Genomic DNA, 14,479 nt, shown 5'->3' on the forward strand with positions numbered 1-14,479 from the left:
GTGTCACGTGTCAAACTGCGCATTTTTATTCTTTAATTATTTAAGAGTTTGTTTAAATGAGCTTTTAAATCTTTTATTTATAAAGATTTTGATTTAAACGGATGCTACTCTGCGACCGTGGTGGAAGGGGCGTGGCTTCAGAGCCCGTTTGACATGTGCGCATGCGCACTACACGGACCGCGCAGTTCCTTTCGCTCAAGACGTTTGAAAGCTGGCACGGCCAACGCGACTGTGCGGTGCTACTGGCGTCCCTCCATCCCATCCCCGGCCGAAAGTCACCGTTACGGTGAGACATCCGCGTCGCCTCGTCGGGTGGCGTTGCCGACAAACGGACAGCCAACCCTGCTCCGTATCTCGGGTGAAAGCGCGAAGTGTCCGGGGGAAAATAGCTTTTAACTTGTTAGCATCTAACATTAGCAAGTTAGCGCTAACACTAGCGGGATGCAGCGGGTCGGCTAATGGATCGGGCTACTCGCTGGAAGCGGGCTATAGCTTTCCAAGCCGTTTGTTGTTGCTAAATGACCGGTTCGCCTGGGCGTACTCTTACCCATGACACGAGTTGAATTTGGAGGCGAACCAAGCACCATGTGCTTGGCACTTTAAATTTGGAGTGGCAGAATAACAGGCGACTCTGTAGCCGGCTAGCTTAGACGTGAAACTTGAACTGGTCTGGAATCAGCGGGGCAAAACGAGTGAGTGCCAGCTTCGAGTCAATGAGGATCCCGTTGAAGTTAGCCAGCAGGGTAGCTGCGTTAGCAGCTAGCAGGCTAACACCGACGGCTGGAAGCAATACTGCTTGAAATTCTAGTAAATATTGATATGGAGAGGGAAAAGTGCGCGGTTTGTGTCAGGGACTGATAGTTATCGTAATAGAATGTTGTGTTTTTAAGTTGGAATCATGACAATGTAGCCGAACAGCCGTATTTGTCATTTGCCTAATTTTGTTGGCAGCAATGAACCACCACATCCCGGTTTAATCCTCAGTGATGTAAGCTTTGCTGCCCGTCGTCTTTTTTTTTAAATCCCGTCATTCATTCACCAGTGGTTTCCTCATCCACAGTTGAAAAGAGCATGGAACTGAATGATGCTAACCTACAAACCCTCACAGAGTTCCTCAGGAAAACACTGGACCCGGACCCATCTGTCAGACGTCCGGGTAACCCTGAACTTCTTGCACGTCTTGACCCTCAGAATTGTGTGTGTGTGTCTGCTAACCATGTCGTCGTTTTTCCTTTTCTGTTTCGTTCTGTTTCTCTCAGCTGAAAAGTTCCTAGAATCTGTGGAGGGAAATGAGAACTACCCCATACTGCTCCTCACGCTGCTGGAAAAGTCTCAGGACAATGTCATCCGCGTCTGCGCTGCCGTCACATTCAAAAACTACATCAAAAGAAACTGGCGCATAGTGAGTCACACCGGTTGCTATAACGACCGCAATGTCGCTGACACCGCTAACATGTGGCGAGTTTATCAGCGGGGAAAGTATGCGTTTGGTTGAAAACTGACCTTTTTTACAGGTCAATCACGCGCACGGGGTTCAGTAACCCATTTTTTTTTTTTTTTTTGTCCTGCCTCAGGTTGAAGATGAACCAAACAAAATTTCAGATCAAGACAGGAGAGCAATCAAGGCAAACATTGTGAATCTAATGCTGAGCAGTCCGGAGCAGATCCAAAAGCAGGTAGGGTACACGTCACCCCCCGCAGCTGTGGATTTGATCTTCTTCCCCCGATTTGAAATGCAAAAACTCACAACCCGGCCGATTTGCGTGCGTCTCTGCAGTTGAGCGATGCCATCAGCATCATCGGGAGAGAGGACTTCCCTCAAAAGTGGCCCGACCTCCTAACCGAAATGGTCACCCGCTTCAGAAGCGGAGACTTCCACATCATCAACGGAGTGCTCCGGACTGCACACTCGCTCTTCAAAAGGTAGCGCTCGCTTTGCCGAAGGAGGACCTCGTCGTGCAGATGTTTTCCTCCTCTACCCCTCCTCTCGCTGTGATGCTCCCATCTTAGCTTCTGATCGTATGACCTCGCCTGTTGCTCTCTGCGCTATCTATGCTTACGGCGTTTGCCTCGGAAAAACATTCGAGGAAGTTGATTCATCCAGATCCTTTGCTGACTTTCCACCTTTTGTCTTTTTTTTTCCCCACTCCGAGGTATCGCCACGAGTTCAAGTCAAATGAGCTTTGGTCAGAGATTAAGCTTGTCCTGGACACGTTCGCGCTCCCACTGACAGAGCTCTTCAAGGTTTGTCATGGCTCATTGCTACGACAGACTTCTCCGAATACACGCCGTCCACAAGACGACGTTCCTCTTTATTAGTAGACCTAGTTTAGGGTTGGCAGTGTTTTGAACAATAGTCGTATTTTGTGTGGCAGGACCGTGCAAAAGATGATTTGAACCCTGCTGAGGTGACAGGAGGTCACGCTTGAAATGCAAAGGGAAACCGTGGCTGCTAGCATATTAGCTCATTTTAGCAGCACATTTATTCATCTGTATCTAAAATGCTCATTTCAACATGAAGTGATCTCACTGCCGCCGCAGTCAATTACAAATATTCAAGAGAACATAGGGGATGTTAATACAGATGCGTTTAAAAAATAAATAAATAAAAAGATTTATGCGCTTAGCAGCGTTAACGTTTTCTGTCAATCATGAACATGAAGTCTCCTTCTGTGTCTCCTCTGCAGGCCACAATCGAGCTGTGCCAGACCCACGCCACCGACGTCAACGCCCTGAAGGTCCTCTTCTCCTCCCTCACGCTGATCTCCAAGCTTTTCTACAGTCTCAACTTCCAGGTCAGCCCGGCTCGCTCTGTGGCGATGGACCGTTGTTTTTACTTCTGCTCCCCGATGCTAAGCTAGTGTCTGTTTAGTTGAGCTCAGATGGTGTGACATGTTCTCCGCAGGACCTTCCGGAGTTCTTCGAAGACAACATGGAGACCTGGATGACCAACTTCCACGGCCTGCTCACGTTGGACAACAAGCTTTTACAAACAGACGTAGGCATTTCATTTTACTTCTCCTCCGTCGTGCAGAACTATTGGTTCGGCCACGATTCTTCTCAGCGCTTGCCTGTGCGCCCACCTCCCAGGACGAGGAAGAGGCCGGCCTCCTGGAGCTGCTGAAGTCTCAGATATGCGACAACGCCGCTCTTTACGCCCAGAAGTACGACGAGGAGTTCCAGACCTACCTGCCTCGGTTCGTCACCGCCATCTGGAACCTTCTAGTTTCTACAGGCCAAGAAGTCAAATATGACCTGGTAAGAATGTCCGCCTCTGACCGCGTTCACTCTCAGCCCACGCCGGATTCCCGTCCCATCGGCGTTTGCCGTCCCCGTCTCTCCCGTAGCTCGTTAGCAACGCCATCCAGTTTCTAGCGTCGGTCTGCGAGCGGCCGCACTACAAGAACCTCTTTGAGGATCAGAACACGCTCACCAGCATTTGCGAGAAGGTCATCGTGCCCAACATGGAGTTCAGAAGCGCGGATGAGGAGGCCTTCGAAGATAACGCCGAGGAATACATCCGGAGGGACCTGGAGGGATCCGGTAAAGATTTGTTTATCTTTGGAATGCTGACTTTTATGAAGGCGGCGGAGACGGGTGGGTGATCTGACCGCGTTCCCTCCCCAGACATCGATACCCGCCGTCGGGCCGCCTGCGATTTAGTGAGAGGACTGTGCAAGTTCTTCGAGGGCCCCGTCACAGCCATCTTCTCCGGCTACGTCAACTCCATGCTGGTGGAGTACGCCAAGAGCCCGGCGGAGAACTGGAAGCACAAAGATGCCGCCATCTACTTGGTCACGTCGCTGGCGTCCAAAGCACAAACACAGAAGGTGTTGTTTTTCTACATGTTTTCTTGAACTGCGGTTGGTCTTCTCGCTCCTGACTCTTGGATCTTCTCCCACCAGCACGGGATAACTCAGGCCAACGAGCTGGTGAATCTGAGCGAGTTCTTTGTCAACCATATTCTTCCGGACTTAAAATCACCAAACGGTAAGTACTCTTCTGCGGTATCCTGCGTAGCCCTGCGAGGAAACGTCCAGGAGGTGCAGGAACCTTGGACAGATCCCTCGCTGGGGGACAAGGAGGGACAGCTAGAAAGTGTGATGGAGACAGAGAGGAAAAGAAGGTTGCGAGGGAAGGAACTGTTCCTGCTAACAGCCACATGCTAATAGCTGATATGATAGGTTTGATATTCATAAAAATAACAACGGTGGAGGCCTGCAGGAGGTCAAGCCATGCTTTCTGAGAACCTGCCGCATGAGATTCCAGGGACTCAAGAGATATGAGGTTACTGCCACGCACTGATAGAGAAGTGCATCATGGGATGCACTTCCAGGCTAGCCCCGCAGCAGCGCTAACTACTAGCGTCTCCAAAACGAGTGTGTGTCTCCGTCCACCACCTGGATGTGGCTGTGCAGATAGCTCCAGGATGGCTCCTCGGCAGAATCCTGCCGTCTTTAGAAGAATCTGAGCGCGTGTCAGTTCTCTCCGGACCTCACGTTCATACTGTGTTTGTTTGCAGTTAACGAGTTTCCGGTGTTGAAGGCGGACGCCATCAAGTACGTCATGATCTTCAGGAGCCAGGTGCGAGCTCTTCTTCCCCGCGTCCCGGGCTGACTTTCCCCCGACGTGGCGCCTTAACGTTCCTGGTTTCCTCTCTCCAGCTCCCCAAGGAGCAGCTGCTGCAGGCCGTCCCGCTGCTGATCACCCACCTGCAGGCCGAGAGCACGGTGGAGCAGACGTACGCGGCCCACGCCCTGGAGAGGCTCTTCACCATGAGAGGACCAAACAACAAGACGCTGTGAGTGAGGTTCTCCGTGAGCTGGACATCAACGGTCTGGCGAAGCGTGGCGATAGACCCGGGGTGCAGTTCCTGACGCCGCAGAGTCTTTTTCTGTCTGGTTAGCTCAGCAGAGGAGACCACGCCCCGCCAGAGGACTAAAACCCCGCAATGTCGTTCAGAAGATGGAACAGTCGCGTCCCGGAACATGCGGGCTTTTATTTTTAGGAATCCCGGAGGACTCGCTGTCAGCCGGGGGGGCGTTTGGAGGACCCGCTGTGGTCAGGAGGTAGTCGGTGTTCCACGCGCTCGGGGCTCTACGTCGCGTAGATAGACCTTTTTATGGAGTCGAGGAAAAACATAGATGTCAGGTCTTTTTAAAGAAGCATTCGGTAACTTTTTTTTTTTTATCGACGTGGAATTCAGGGGGTTCAACTTGAGGGTTGAACCACGCCACCTTCATATGCGCATTCACCAAAACCGTATTTATCGGAAAAATAATATTTTTTATCGATGCACAAAATGAACCGCGCATCAACATCGCCGTGTTCAAAGAACAAAACCAGCAAGATACGATTTTCACACAAAAACATAACTAATGAATACTTGCTGCAAATCAGTGTGACTTCTGCCGTTGCCTTTGAGAGACCAGTTTCACCTTGACGGGTGATGTTCTCGTGCCATTTTCGCAGCAAAGTCTGTTCTTTCTTCGTTTTTATGTCCGGCATCCTCGAAAAGGATCACTCGCTAAGAAAGTAACAAACGGTATGATAATCTCCAGGGCTTTCTGAGCAACAACAGGGTACGCTACCGTTTGTTGACCCGTAACGCTGAGAGCGTTGCTGTTCTGAAGAGTTGCTGTCGAACCTGGATTTGCTGAGTTTTAATGATTTTGTCGAGAACGGGCGGAGTAGCCTTTTCGTCGAATCTGCCTCGCGTGGAGCTTTCTGTCTGCGTCGGGGTCACGGTCCGAAAACGTGCAGTGGAGACCCTACGTGAACGGGACGGTCTTCAAACATCCTGACCTTCTCGCCCCGAGGGTGTGTTTCGTTAAGTGCCAGGAAGCAGAGGTTAAAGTGTGCGTCGCGCTCACGTCCGCCCCGTGTCTCAGTTTCACCCCCGTAGAAATGGCGCCCTTCACCGAGCAGCTGCTCAACAACCTGTTCAAGGCCCTGGCGCTGCCCGGCTCCTCGGAGAACGAGTACATCATGAAAGGTGACTTTGCCGCGGGGAAGAAACTCCGTCACGGTGAGAGCGTTCCCTTCACCGGCCTCCTTTCCTCTCCTTCTCGCAGCCATCATGCGCAGCTTCTCCCTGCTGCAGGAGGCCATCGTCCCCTACATCCCCACTCTGATTGGCCAGCTCACCCACAAGCTGCTCGCCGTCAGCAAGGTAACCGTCACCCCTCCCGGCCGCCGCCGGCGTGTCCGCGGGACTCCCCGCTCACGAGTCCTCCTCCGATCCTCCTCAGAACCCCAGCAAGCCCCACTTCAACCACTACCTGTTCGAGTCGCTGTGCCTGTCGGTGCGGATCACCTGCAAGGCCAACCCGGCCACGGTGGGCAGCTTCGAGGAGGCCCTCTTCCCCGTCTTCACCGAAATTCTCCAGAATGACGTCCAGGGTGCGTGGGGCCGACACGCTCCGCCGCCGCCGCCGCCGCCGGAGCCCCGACACGCCGGCCGCTCGCGCTCACCGCCCCCCCCCTCTCTCGTGTCACAGAGTTCCTGCCGTACGTATTCCAGGTGATGTCGCTCCTCCTGGAGATCCACGCCAACTCCATCCCCTCGTCCTACATGGCGCTGTTCCCCCACCTGCTGCAGCCCGTGCTGTGGGAGCGGACGGGGAACATCCCGCCGCTGGTCCGCCTGCTGCAGGCGTACCTGGAGAAGGGCGGGGGCACCATCGCCGGCTCCGCCGCGGATAAGATCGTAAGCGCCGGCGCGCCACCGAGGGACCTCCTCCTCTTCAGTCCCTTTCACCCACGGGTCTCCTCTGCCTCCTTTCAGCCCGGCCTCCTCGGCGTTTTCCAGAAGCTCATCGCCTCCAAGGCCAACGACCACCAGGGCTTCTACCTGCTCAACAGCATCGTGGAGCACATGCCCCCGTGAGCTTTGCCGTATTTTCACCTTCCTTCCTTCCTTCCTTCCTCACGTCTTGGACTATTTGATCTATTGTTGTTTTGTTCTCCAAAGCGACTCCATCACGCAGTACAGGAAGCAGATCTTCATCCTGCTCTTCCAGAGGCTTCAGAGCTCCAAAACCACAAAGTTCATCAAGAGTGCGTACGGCGGTGACACTCCCTCTGTCTCCTCCTGACGTTCAAAGCGCGCGCCTCACCGGATTTTCCGTGTTCTGCCGGCAGGTTTCCTGGTCTTCATCAACCTTTACTGTGTCAAGTACGGCGCCATCGCGCTCCAGGAGATCTTCGACAGCATCCAGCCGAAGTAGGTCCTTCGAGGCCTCCCCGCCTTTCCCGGAAACCCGAGAGCGGGAGAGTCCGTTCACGCCGCTTGTGCTCGCAGGATGTTCGGGATGGTGTTGGAGAAGATCGTCATCCCGGAGGTGCAGAAGGTCTCCGGGGCGGTGGAGAAGAAAATCTGCGCCGTGGGAATCACCAAGGTCCTCACCGAGTGCCCGGCCATGATGGACACGGAGTACACCAAGCTCTGGTAAGATGGAGGCGCGCGGAAACACGGCGGTCGCGTGGGTCGGACGCGGTTACGGGACGTCTGGTGTCCGTCCAGGACGCCGCTGCTGCAGGCCCTCATCGGCCTCTTCGAGCTGCCGGAGGACGACAGCATCCCGGACGACGAGCACTTCATCGACATCGAGGACACGCCGGGCTACCAGACGGCCTTCTCCCAGCTGGCCTTCGCCGGGAAGAAGGAGCACGACCCCATCGGGGACGCCGTGGGCAACCCCAAAATCCTGCTGGCCCAGTCGCTCCACAAGCTCTCCACCGCCTGTCCGGGCCGGGTAGGTCGCGGGGACGCGGCGCTCCTGACGTACCTCGAGGTCGGGCGGAGGTCTTGACATGTTTGTCCCGGCAGGTTCCTTCCATGCTGAGCACCAGCCTGAACGCAGAGGCGCTCCAGTACCTGCAGGGGTATCTACAAGCCGCCAACGTGCAGCTGGTTTGAGCCGGCGAACCCCCTCCGACAGACTCTGCCTCAGCCGGAATCAAATCTCCACACATTTTGGTTTGATTTGACGTGTCGACGGATTTGCCAGAGAAGCTGATATGATTCTTAGCGGATTTCAACCCCCCCGCCCCCGAGTTCTGCCGGAAAGGTTTGTTTTGGTTTTTTTTTTAAGGTTTTTTAAAGACCGATAAGGCGACAGGACTGGACCCCACCAGTAAAAACAGATCGGACAGTTGTGACACGACGACAACTTCGACAGAACACGGGAAGAAAACACCCCCCCCGTTTTTTTTTTTGTTTGTTTTCTATGTCCGAACTTCTCGCGGCTCCCATGTAACTCCCCAGTATCTCCGCTGCATGTTCCTTCCTTCCCCCCGTACGTTTGATCATGTCTAGTCTGTCTCTGCACTGTTTGCTAATGTGAATAATAAAAGAGGAGGCACCGGGACGGAGGTTCAGGCTGGATGTTATTGAGGTTCTTCAGCAAAGCCGAACAAGGTTCTTTACATCACGGGAGCTTAAAAACGACGAGGCGGGACTTTGGTTTTGGGGGATTCTCAGGAACCGACGTGGCCGTTGAGCGTCTTCTCCTCGACGTTCTTGATGAACGGCAGCATGCACTTGTCGCCCCCCATGAAGCGATACGTGGCCACGTTGGCCTCCCACGGCAGCAGCCTGGGGAGACCAAAGGGCGAGGATGCACTTTTTTAAAAAAACGCGAGCGTGAAGAAAACAAAAACAGAAAACGTTTGGAATTTACTCACGCCCGCGCCAGGAAGGGGATGTACATGAGACGGGGGATGCAGATCATCTGCTGCTCGGACAGGATGGCGTTCATGGACTGCTGCACGGTGTAGAGCGGCTCCAGGGGCGGGATCAGGCTACGCAGCTCCTTCCTGTTTCGGAGGGCGAAGGTGTTAAAATGGCGCCGAGGCAGACCTGAGCGTTTTTAAAGTCAACGCGGAGCAAAAAAAACGTCTAGAAAACTGCATTTTTCTTTTTTTTATTTTTTTTTTATGTTAAGATGCACGTCAGCCCGCGCCAAAAAAATAAGTATTTACAGAAACCAAAAGTAAAGCATTGTATTTTGAATCGAGATGCAAAGACTTGTCTGGTGAAGGTAGTACGATATTTTGATCGCACAACCAGCAAGGTTATTTTTATAAAGCAATGCAGCTTTCAAGGCAACTTACTCCGTATCCAAGAAAAAGTGTTTATTGGATTTTGCAGTAGTGATATGCTATCATATAACACGGGAAAAAAAAGCACTTTTTGTATAAAGTTGATCAATTTCACATCATTAGCATACCGCTAACACCTTTTTAGTGTTTGTGAAGGTCAACATGTTATAGCAGGGGTGTTACACTCATTTTCAGCATAATTGTTGCCCTCAAAGGGCCACATGTAGCGGTATAAGTGGAACTACGCGTTTGACTTATTTATTTTAAGACAATCAGACCCTTTGAGACGTTCATACGGGCCACGTAAAATGATACGGCGGGCCACATTTGGCCCGCGGGCCTTGAGTTTGACACTTGTGCGTTAGACCCTCTGAGAACAGGTTAATTTTATTATTCTGCTAACCAGCGGCAGCTAATCAGGATAGGTAATTTAATGCTTTTTAAAATGGGGCGTAATTAATCTTGAGCATAAATTGAAGTTCGGCCCTCCGTTCAGGTAAATATGAATCGCTGGGGGAGGAACCCGACCTGATCTCGCAGCCCGCAAACATCCCCGTGTCCACGATGTACGGGCACACCAGCGTGGTCTTGATGCCGTCCAGGTTCTCGGCCAGAAGCTCGTGGGTCAGGGACTCGTGGAAACCCACCGCCCCGAACTTACTGGCGCAGTAATCCTGGAGAAGAGGGAAGACGATGGCATCTATCTCCACATCTTTAAAGAAAATCTAAATTAAATGGACTTTTTTTGGTTGAAAAATTAAATATTATCTTTCCATTCCTGCAGAAACCTCCGAGCCGGAGGGGTTTTTTAAACAAACCGACCTCCACGCACGCCGTGCTGAAGAGGCCCAGGGCGCTGGCGACCGTGACGATGTGTCCGTGGTTCTTCGCCTTCATCTGCGGCAGGAAGGCCTTCGTCATCTGTCGAGGCGGGACATGTTAGCCGCGGGGGTTTCAGGACGTCTATCTCCAGGTTCTCGGTCGCCTAAAGATTCGAAAATGTGTGTCCGGTCGAAGTAAAAGTCTTCATCAACAGAAGCACCTCAGAGTTTGGATCCATTGTTTAGTTACCGCGTCTGCAGAGTGAAGTCTGTTACTTCTTTCGAAGCTGCGTTCCTCCCGAAGGCCAGCGAGGGCGAGAAGCACCGAGGCTGGACTTCAGGTCATTTGCCTCTATAGTGTCAGTTTGTCGGCTTGAGAAAAAACCTGAACTGAGATTTCTATATCTGGTACTATAAGGAATACTATCAGGTAGTGTAAGGAGTACTATCGGGAGGAGGATAAAAAAAAAAAGTACAAACTATGATGAAATATAATATGTATATAAAGAATCTAAAAATATATATTTACTAATATACATATGCACATTATTTTTAATATTATATATTTAATATATTTTACAAATATATATATATATATATTTACACACATATATCTAGATAAATCGAGATAAAAATCGGAATACAATTAGAATAAATTATATATATTATTTTACTAATCACAATTCACATGTAATATTTTTGGATAAAATAAATATCTATTTAAATACATACATAATAATGTATGTCATTTTTAATTTATTTTCGGGATAAAATGTATTTGTAAATAAATGCTTATGTTTATTGTATCAATAAAATAAATAATACATGTATATGAAGATATATATATATATATATACATATTTGAGGTGAAAAATATAGAAATTCAAGGAAATGCATAAATTAGAATAAATACATTAAATACATAACTTATTTGAATTTATATATCTATATTATTTATCATACATGTATTTATCAATTCTATTCAGAAAATTTGAGGTAGAAAAAGTACTCTATATATATATATTTATATACATAAACAAATATTTATCTACATAGATATATTTTCAATTATAAATGCATTCTATATATGCATTCCTTCTAACCCTAACCCTGAATCCTTATCCTAACCCAAGACCTAACTCTAACCCTAAAACTAACCCTAGACCTGACCTGAACACTAATCCTAACCCGAGACCAAACCCAAACCTAACCCTAACCATATGACTATCCCTTGGCCGAAACCAAACCGTTACCTAATACTAACCCCTAAGGCTTATACAAACCCTAACACTAAGACTAACCTAAACCCTAATCCTAACTCTAACACTGAGACTAACCCTTGGTTGAAGAGGAACCCTGATCCTAACCCTAGACCAAACCTGAAGCCTAATCCTTACCCTAGACAAAACCCGAACACTGAAACTAACCCTTGGCCTAACACCAACCCTAATCCTAACCCTAACCCAAAGACTAATCCTAGGCCTAACCCAAACCCTAACAATAAAACTAATCTGAACCCTAATCCTAACCCGAGATGAAAACCAAAGCCTAACCCTAACCCTAACCCTTGGCCTAACCCAGACCCTGAGCCGAACCCTAACCTAAAGACCAACCCTAGGCCTAGCCAGAACTCTAACACTAAGACTAACCTAATCTAACCCCTAATCCTAACCCTAGACCTAACCCTAAAACTAATCCTAACCCAAAGACTAACCCTAGGCCTCATCCTAACACTAACCCTCGGCAATTGTACTAACCTAGACAATCCTTCTCCTCTACCTAACCCTGTTCTCTGTCCTCTCACACGAACCAACTTCATGTTCTATGTTATTTCATACTAACATAATGATATTTTAATACCACATGAAAATAATAATAATAATATTATTATTATGACTACTATTATACACTACTCAAAAAAAGGGAACAGTAAAATAACACATTCTAGATCTGAATGAATGAAATATTCAGATGAAATACTTTATTCTTTACACAGTTGAACGTGCCGACAACAAATCGATCAATGGAAATCAAATGCATGAACCCACGGAGGTCTGGATTTGGAGTCACACTCAAAATGAAAGTGTAAAAACACACTCCAGGCTGCAACACTGATGAAATGTCCTTAAGTCAAAATGAATCCGTGTTGCTTCTGAAGTGGACACTTTGTGTGATTGACTTGGCTTTACATTGTGTTGTTTAAATGTTCCCTTTATTTTTTGGACCAGTATAGTTTAGAAAACAATATGTTAGTATTATTGATATTAGTGTTACTATTTTAGTATTGTTTCTTCCACTATTATAACTATTACTCTTATTATTATTAATATTACTACCGTAAAATTATAACTATTTATAATTAATAAAATAATATGATTATTATGTTATTATGTACATTATTATAATACAGTGACAACAGCAATTCTGTACTGACAATCATAATAACAATCATAATCTTCTCAAAAAATAATAATAGTAACGCAAACAAAAATAATTAATTAGAACTACATATATAATATTGTATGCATCAAATTAATGATATTATTAAGTAATATGATAAGACCATATTTATGATTATATTATTATAAAACGCCTTATTGATGATATTGGTGTCAGATTATTGACCACTTGCTGAAGATCACCGGACCGGTCAGCTGACCGGGACGCGCGTTAACTCCACAGATTCCGGCGTGCTCATGACGTCAGACACCCTCGACCAATGAGCGGCGGGGAAGCCGGGCGTTATGACGTCACACTAATCGGTCGCGTGGGCTTCGATTCTTCCTGTTGACACTTTAAGAGGACTCACATGCTGTCCGAAGCGCGTGGGTGGGCGTGCTAATCCCACCCGCGTTCACGCACCGGCGCGCAAACGCTAACAGATATTACGCAAGGAAGTGGCGTGCGTGCGTGTGCGTGTAGTGCGTTACCCAAAAAAGCGCGTGGCAGTTGACGAGCAGCGTCCGCTCGAGCAGCTCGTCGGGACATTCCAGCAGGCGCCTTCCCGCCACGACACCCGCGTTGTTCACCACGATGGTGACGTCACCGGCCTCCGCACGGACGCGCGCGGCCGCCGCGTAGATGCTCTCGCGCCGCGCCACATCCACCGTGTAGGCGTGCACCTGGGCGCCGCGCGCGCGTGCCTCACGCGCCGTGCGCTCGTTCGCCTCGGCGTCGCAGTCCCAAAGCACGAGGCGCGCGCCCTCGCCGGCGAACTCGAGCGCGAAAAGACGCCCGAGCGCGCCGCCCGCGCCCGTGATCAGGCACAGCTCGTCGCGCACGCTCTTCAGCCGCGGGCGCAGCAGCGTGCGCGCCACGGCGCTCGCGATGCACAGGCCCAGCTCCACCAGTGTCAGCAGCAAGTCCACGAGCACGAGCATGGCGAGCACCGGGAAACTCACCGGACACCGGAAACCGGACACCGGCGGCGGGGAACGCTTTATGTAACCGCAGCACCCGCGCGCGCCGCGGATTATGGGCCCGCGAGCCGCGGTCAGCCAATGAGAGCGCAGAGACGCGCACTTTCATAAACTTCATAAACAGGCGGATTAGGAACCCCCCCCCCCACACACACACATACACGCACACACACGCACGCACACACACTTATCACCGCTTGATCCGTGCACGATCACCTGTCACTCTCTTGTGTACTTGTGACGTGTAGTCGAGTGATGCACTTTTAGGCGTGTGCGCGTGTGGATTAAACATCCACACACACACACACACACTCAGTCACGCACTGATCACCTGTGCGCTCGCACAATCGAGGTAGAACTGTTTTGCGTGCGTGTGCATGTGCGTGTCCACGCCCCTCCATCGTGGAAAAAACAACCACTTTAAAGATCACGCAGCCTGTAATTCCCATCGACACACACTGAGTGAAAGGTCATAATGAACACACACGCGTGCGCGCGCACACACACACACACACACACACACACACACACACAGGGATTTTGTCAGCACGCTACTATTGGAATAACAGCAGGTGACTGAATTCTTCTTGAATTATATAAACCCGTTTTTCCATAAATTCCACAAACACCCAAACACACACACACACACACACACACACACACACATACACACACACGCACATATATATACATATACATATACATACATACACAAACACCTATTTTCACCTCTTTTCCTCACTCTCTGGACTGTTGACCCCAAGTACCTGAAATCCTCCAGCTTCTTGATCTCCACTCCTTGTAGCCTCACTGTTTCACCCATATATTCTGTCTTGCTGCAACTAACTTTGATTCCTCTCCTTTCCAGAGCATACCTCCACCTCTCTAGATTTTCCTCTACCTGTTCCCTGCTCTCACTGCAGATCACGATGTCATCTGCAAACATCATGGTCCATGGAGAGTCCTGTCTAACCTCATCTGTCAGCCTGTCCATCACCACAGCAAACAAGAAGGGACTTAAAACTTAACCCCTTATGGAGTCCCACCTCCACCTTGAACTCCTCTTTTACCCCTATGGCACACCGCACCCCTGTCTCACAGCGAGCATACATGTCCTGCACCCGTCTTACATTC

General features: G+C 49.7%; 2 protein-coding genes across 4 annotated transcripts; one reads left to right on the forward strand and one right to left on the reverse strand.

Moving 5' to 3' along the window:
- The first annotated feature begins 161 nt into the window (after positions 1 to 161).
- cse1l (CSE1 chromosome segregation 1-like (yeast)) lies at positions 162 to 8,357 on the forward strand. Of its 3 annotated transcripts, none has more exons than XM_086168433.1 (24): positions 162 to 236; positions 1,069 to 1,156; positions 1,260 to 1,402; positions 1,575 to 1,676; positions 1,778 to 1,923; positions 2,154 to 2,244; positions 2,688 to 2,795; positions 2,906 to 2,998; positions 3,091 to 3,258; positions 3,348 to 3,543; positions 3,628 to 3,830; positions 3,906 to 3,990; positions 4,523 to 4,584; positions 4,665 to 4,801; positions 5,892 to 5,995; positions 6,075 to 6,172; positions 6,252 to 6,402; positions 6,501 to 6,709; positions 6,788 to 6,885; positions 6,974 to 7,059; positions 7,144 to 7,225; positions 7,304 to 7,450; positions 7,526 to 7,757; positions 7,832 to 8,357. In XM_086168433.1, exons 1-24 carry the CDS (start codon positions 162 to 164, stop codon positions 7,919 to 7,921), a joined length of 2,994 nt encoding a protein of 997 aa, XP_086024559.1. In that variant the 3' UTR covers positions 7,922 to 8,357. The 3 variants fall into 3 exon arrangements, with proteins under 3 accessions (XP_086024559.1, XP_086024557.1, XP_086024558.1); XM_086168431.1 differs by having other exon boundaries at positions 185 to 286; positions 1,061 to 1,156; positions 7,832 to 8,355; XM_086168432.1 differs by lacking the exons at positions 162 to 236; positions 1,069 to 1,156 and having other exon boundaries at positions 1,369 to 1,474; positions 1,574 to 1,676; positions 7,832 to 8,353.
- Positions 8,358 to 8,411: 54 nt separating this feature from the next.
- On the reverse strand, positions 8,412 to 13,338 carry LOC147221988 (retinol dehydrogenase 10-like). Its single transcript, XM_086168434.1, has 5 exons — positions 12,857 to 13,338; positions 9,928 to 10,026; positions 9,634 to 9,779; positions 8,689 to 8,820; positions 8,412 to 8,599 (listed from the first exon to the last, which is right to left on the reverse strand). Exons 1-5 carry the CDS (start codon positions 13,304 to 13,306, stop codon positions 8,482 to 8,484), a joined length of 945 nt encoding a protein of 314 aa, XP_086024560.1. The 5' UTR covers positions 13,307 to 13,338; the 3' UTR covers positions 8,412 to 8,481.
- Between the last annotated feature and the right edge of the window lie 1,141 nt (positions 13,339 to 14,479).

The sequence above is a fragment of the Fistularia commersonii genome, chromosome 21, assembly GCF_037954325.1.
Source record: "Fistularia commersonii isolate RoL2024-O1a breed Wild chromosome 21, RoL_Fcom_v1.0, whole genome shotgun sequence".
NCBI lineage: Eukaryota > Metazoa > Chordata > Actinopteri > Syngnathiformes > Fistulariidae > Fistularia > Fistularia commersonii.

Coding starts and splice junctions, on each gene's coding strand:
- cse1l (XM_086168433.1), top strand. CDS start 162: ATGCGCACTACACGGACCGCGCAGTTCCTTTCGCTCAAGACGTTTGAA. Junction 237..1,068: donor ACGGCCAACGCGACTGTGCG/GTGCTACTGGCG, acceptor ACAGTTGAAAAG/AGCATGGAACTGAATGATGC. Junction 7,060..7,143: donor AACCACAAAGTTCATCAAGA/GTGCGTACGGCG, acceptor TTCTGCCGGCAG/GTTTCCTGGTCTTCATCAAC.
- LOC147221988 (XM_086168434.1), bottom strand. CDS start 13,306: ATGCTCGTGCTCGTGGACTTGCTGCTGACACTGGTGGAGCTGGGCCTG. Junction 9,780..9,927: donor TCAGCACGGCGTGCGTGGAG/GTCGGTTTGTTT, acceptor CCTCTTCTCCAG/GATTACTGCGCCAGTAAGTT. Junction 8,600..8,688: donor ATCCCCTTCCTGGCGCGGGC/GTGAGTAAATTC, acceptor TGGTCTCCCCAG/GCTGCTGCCGTGGGAGGCCA.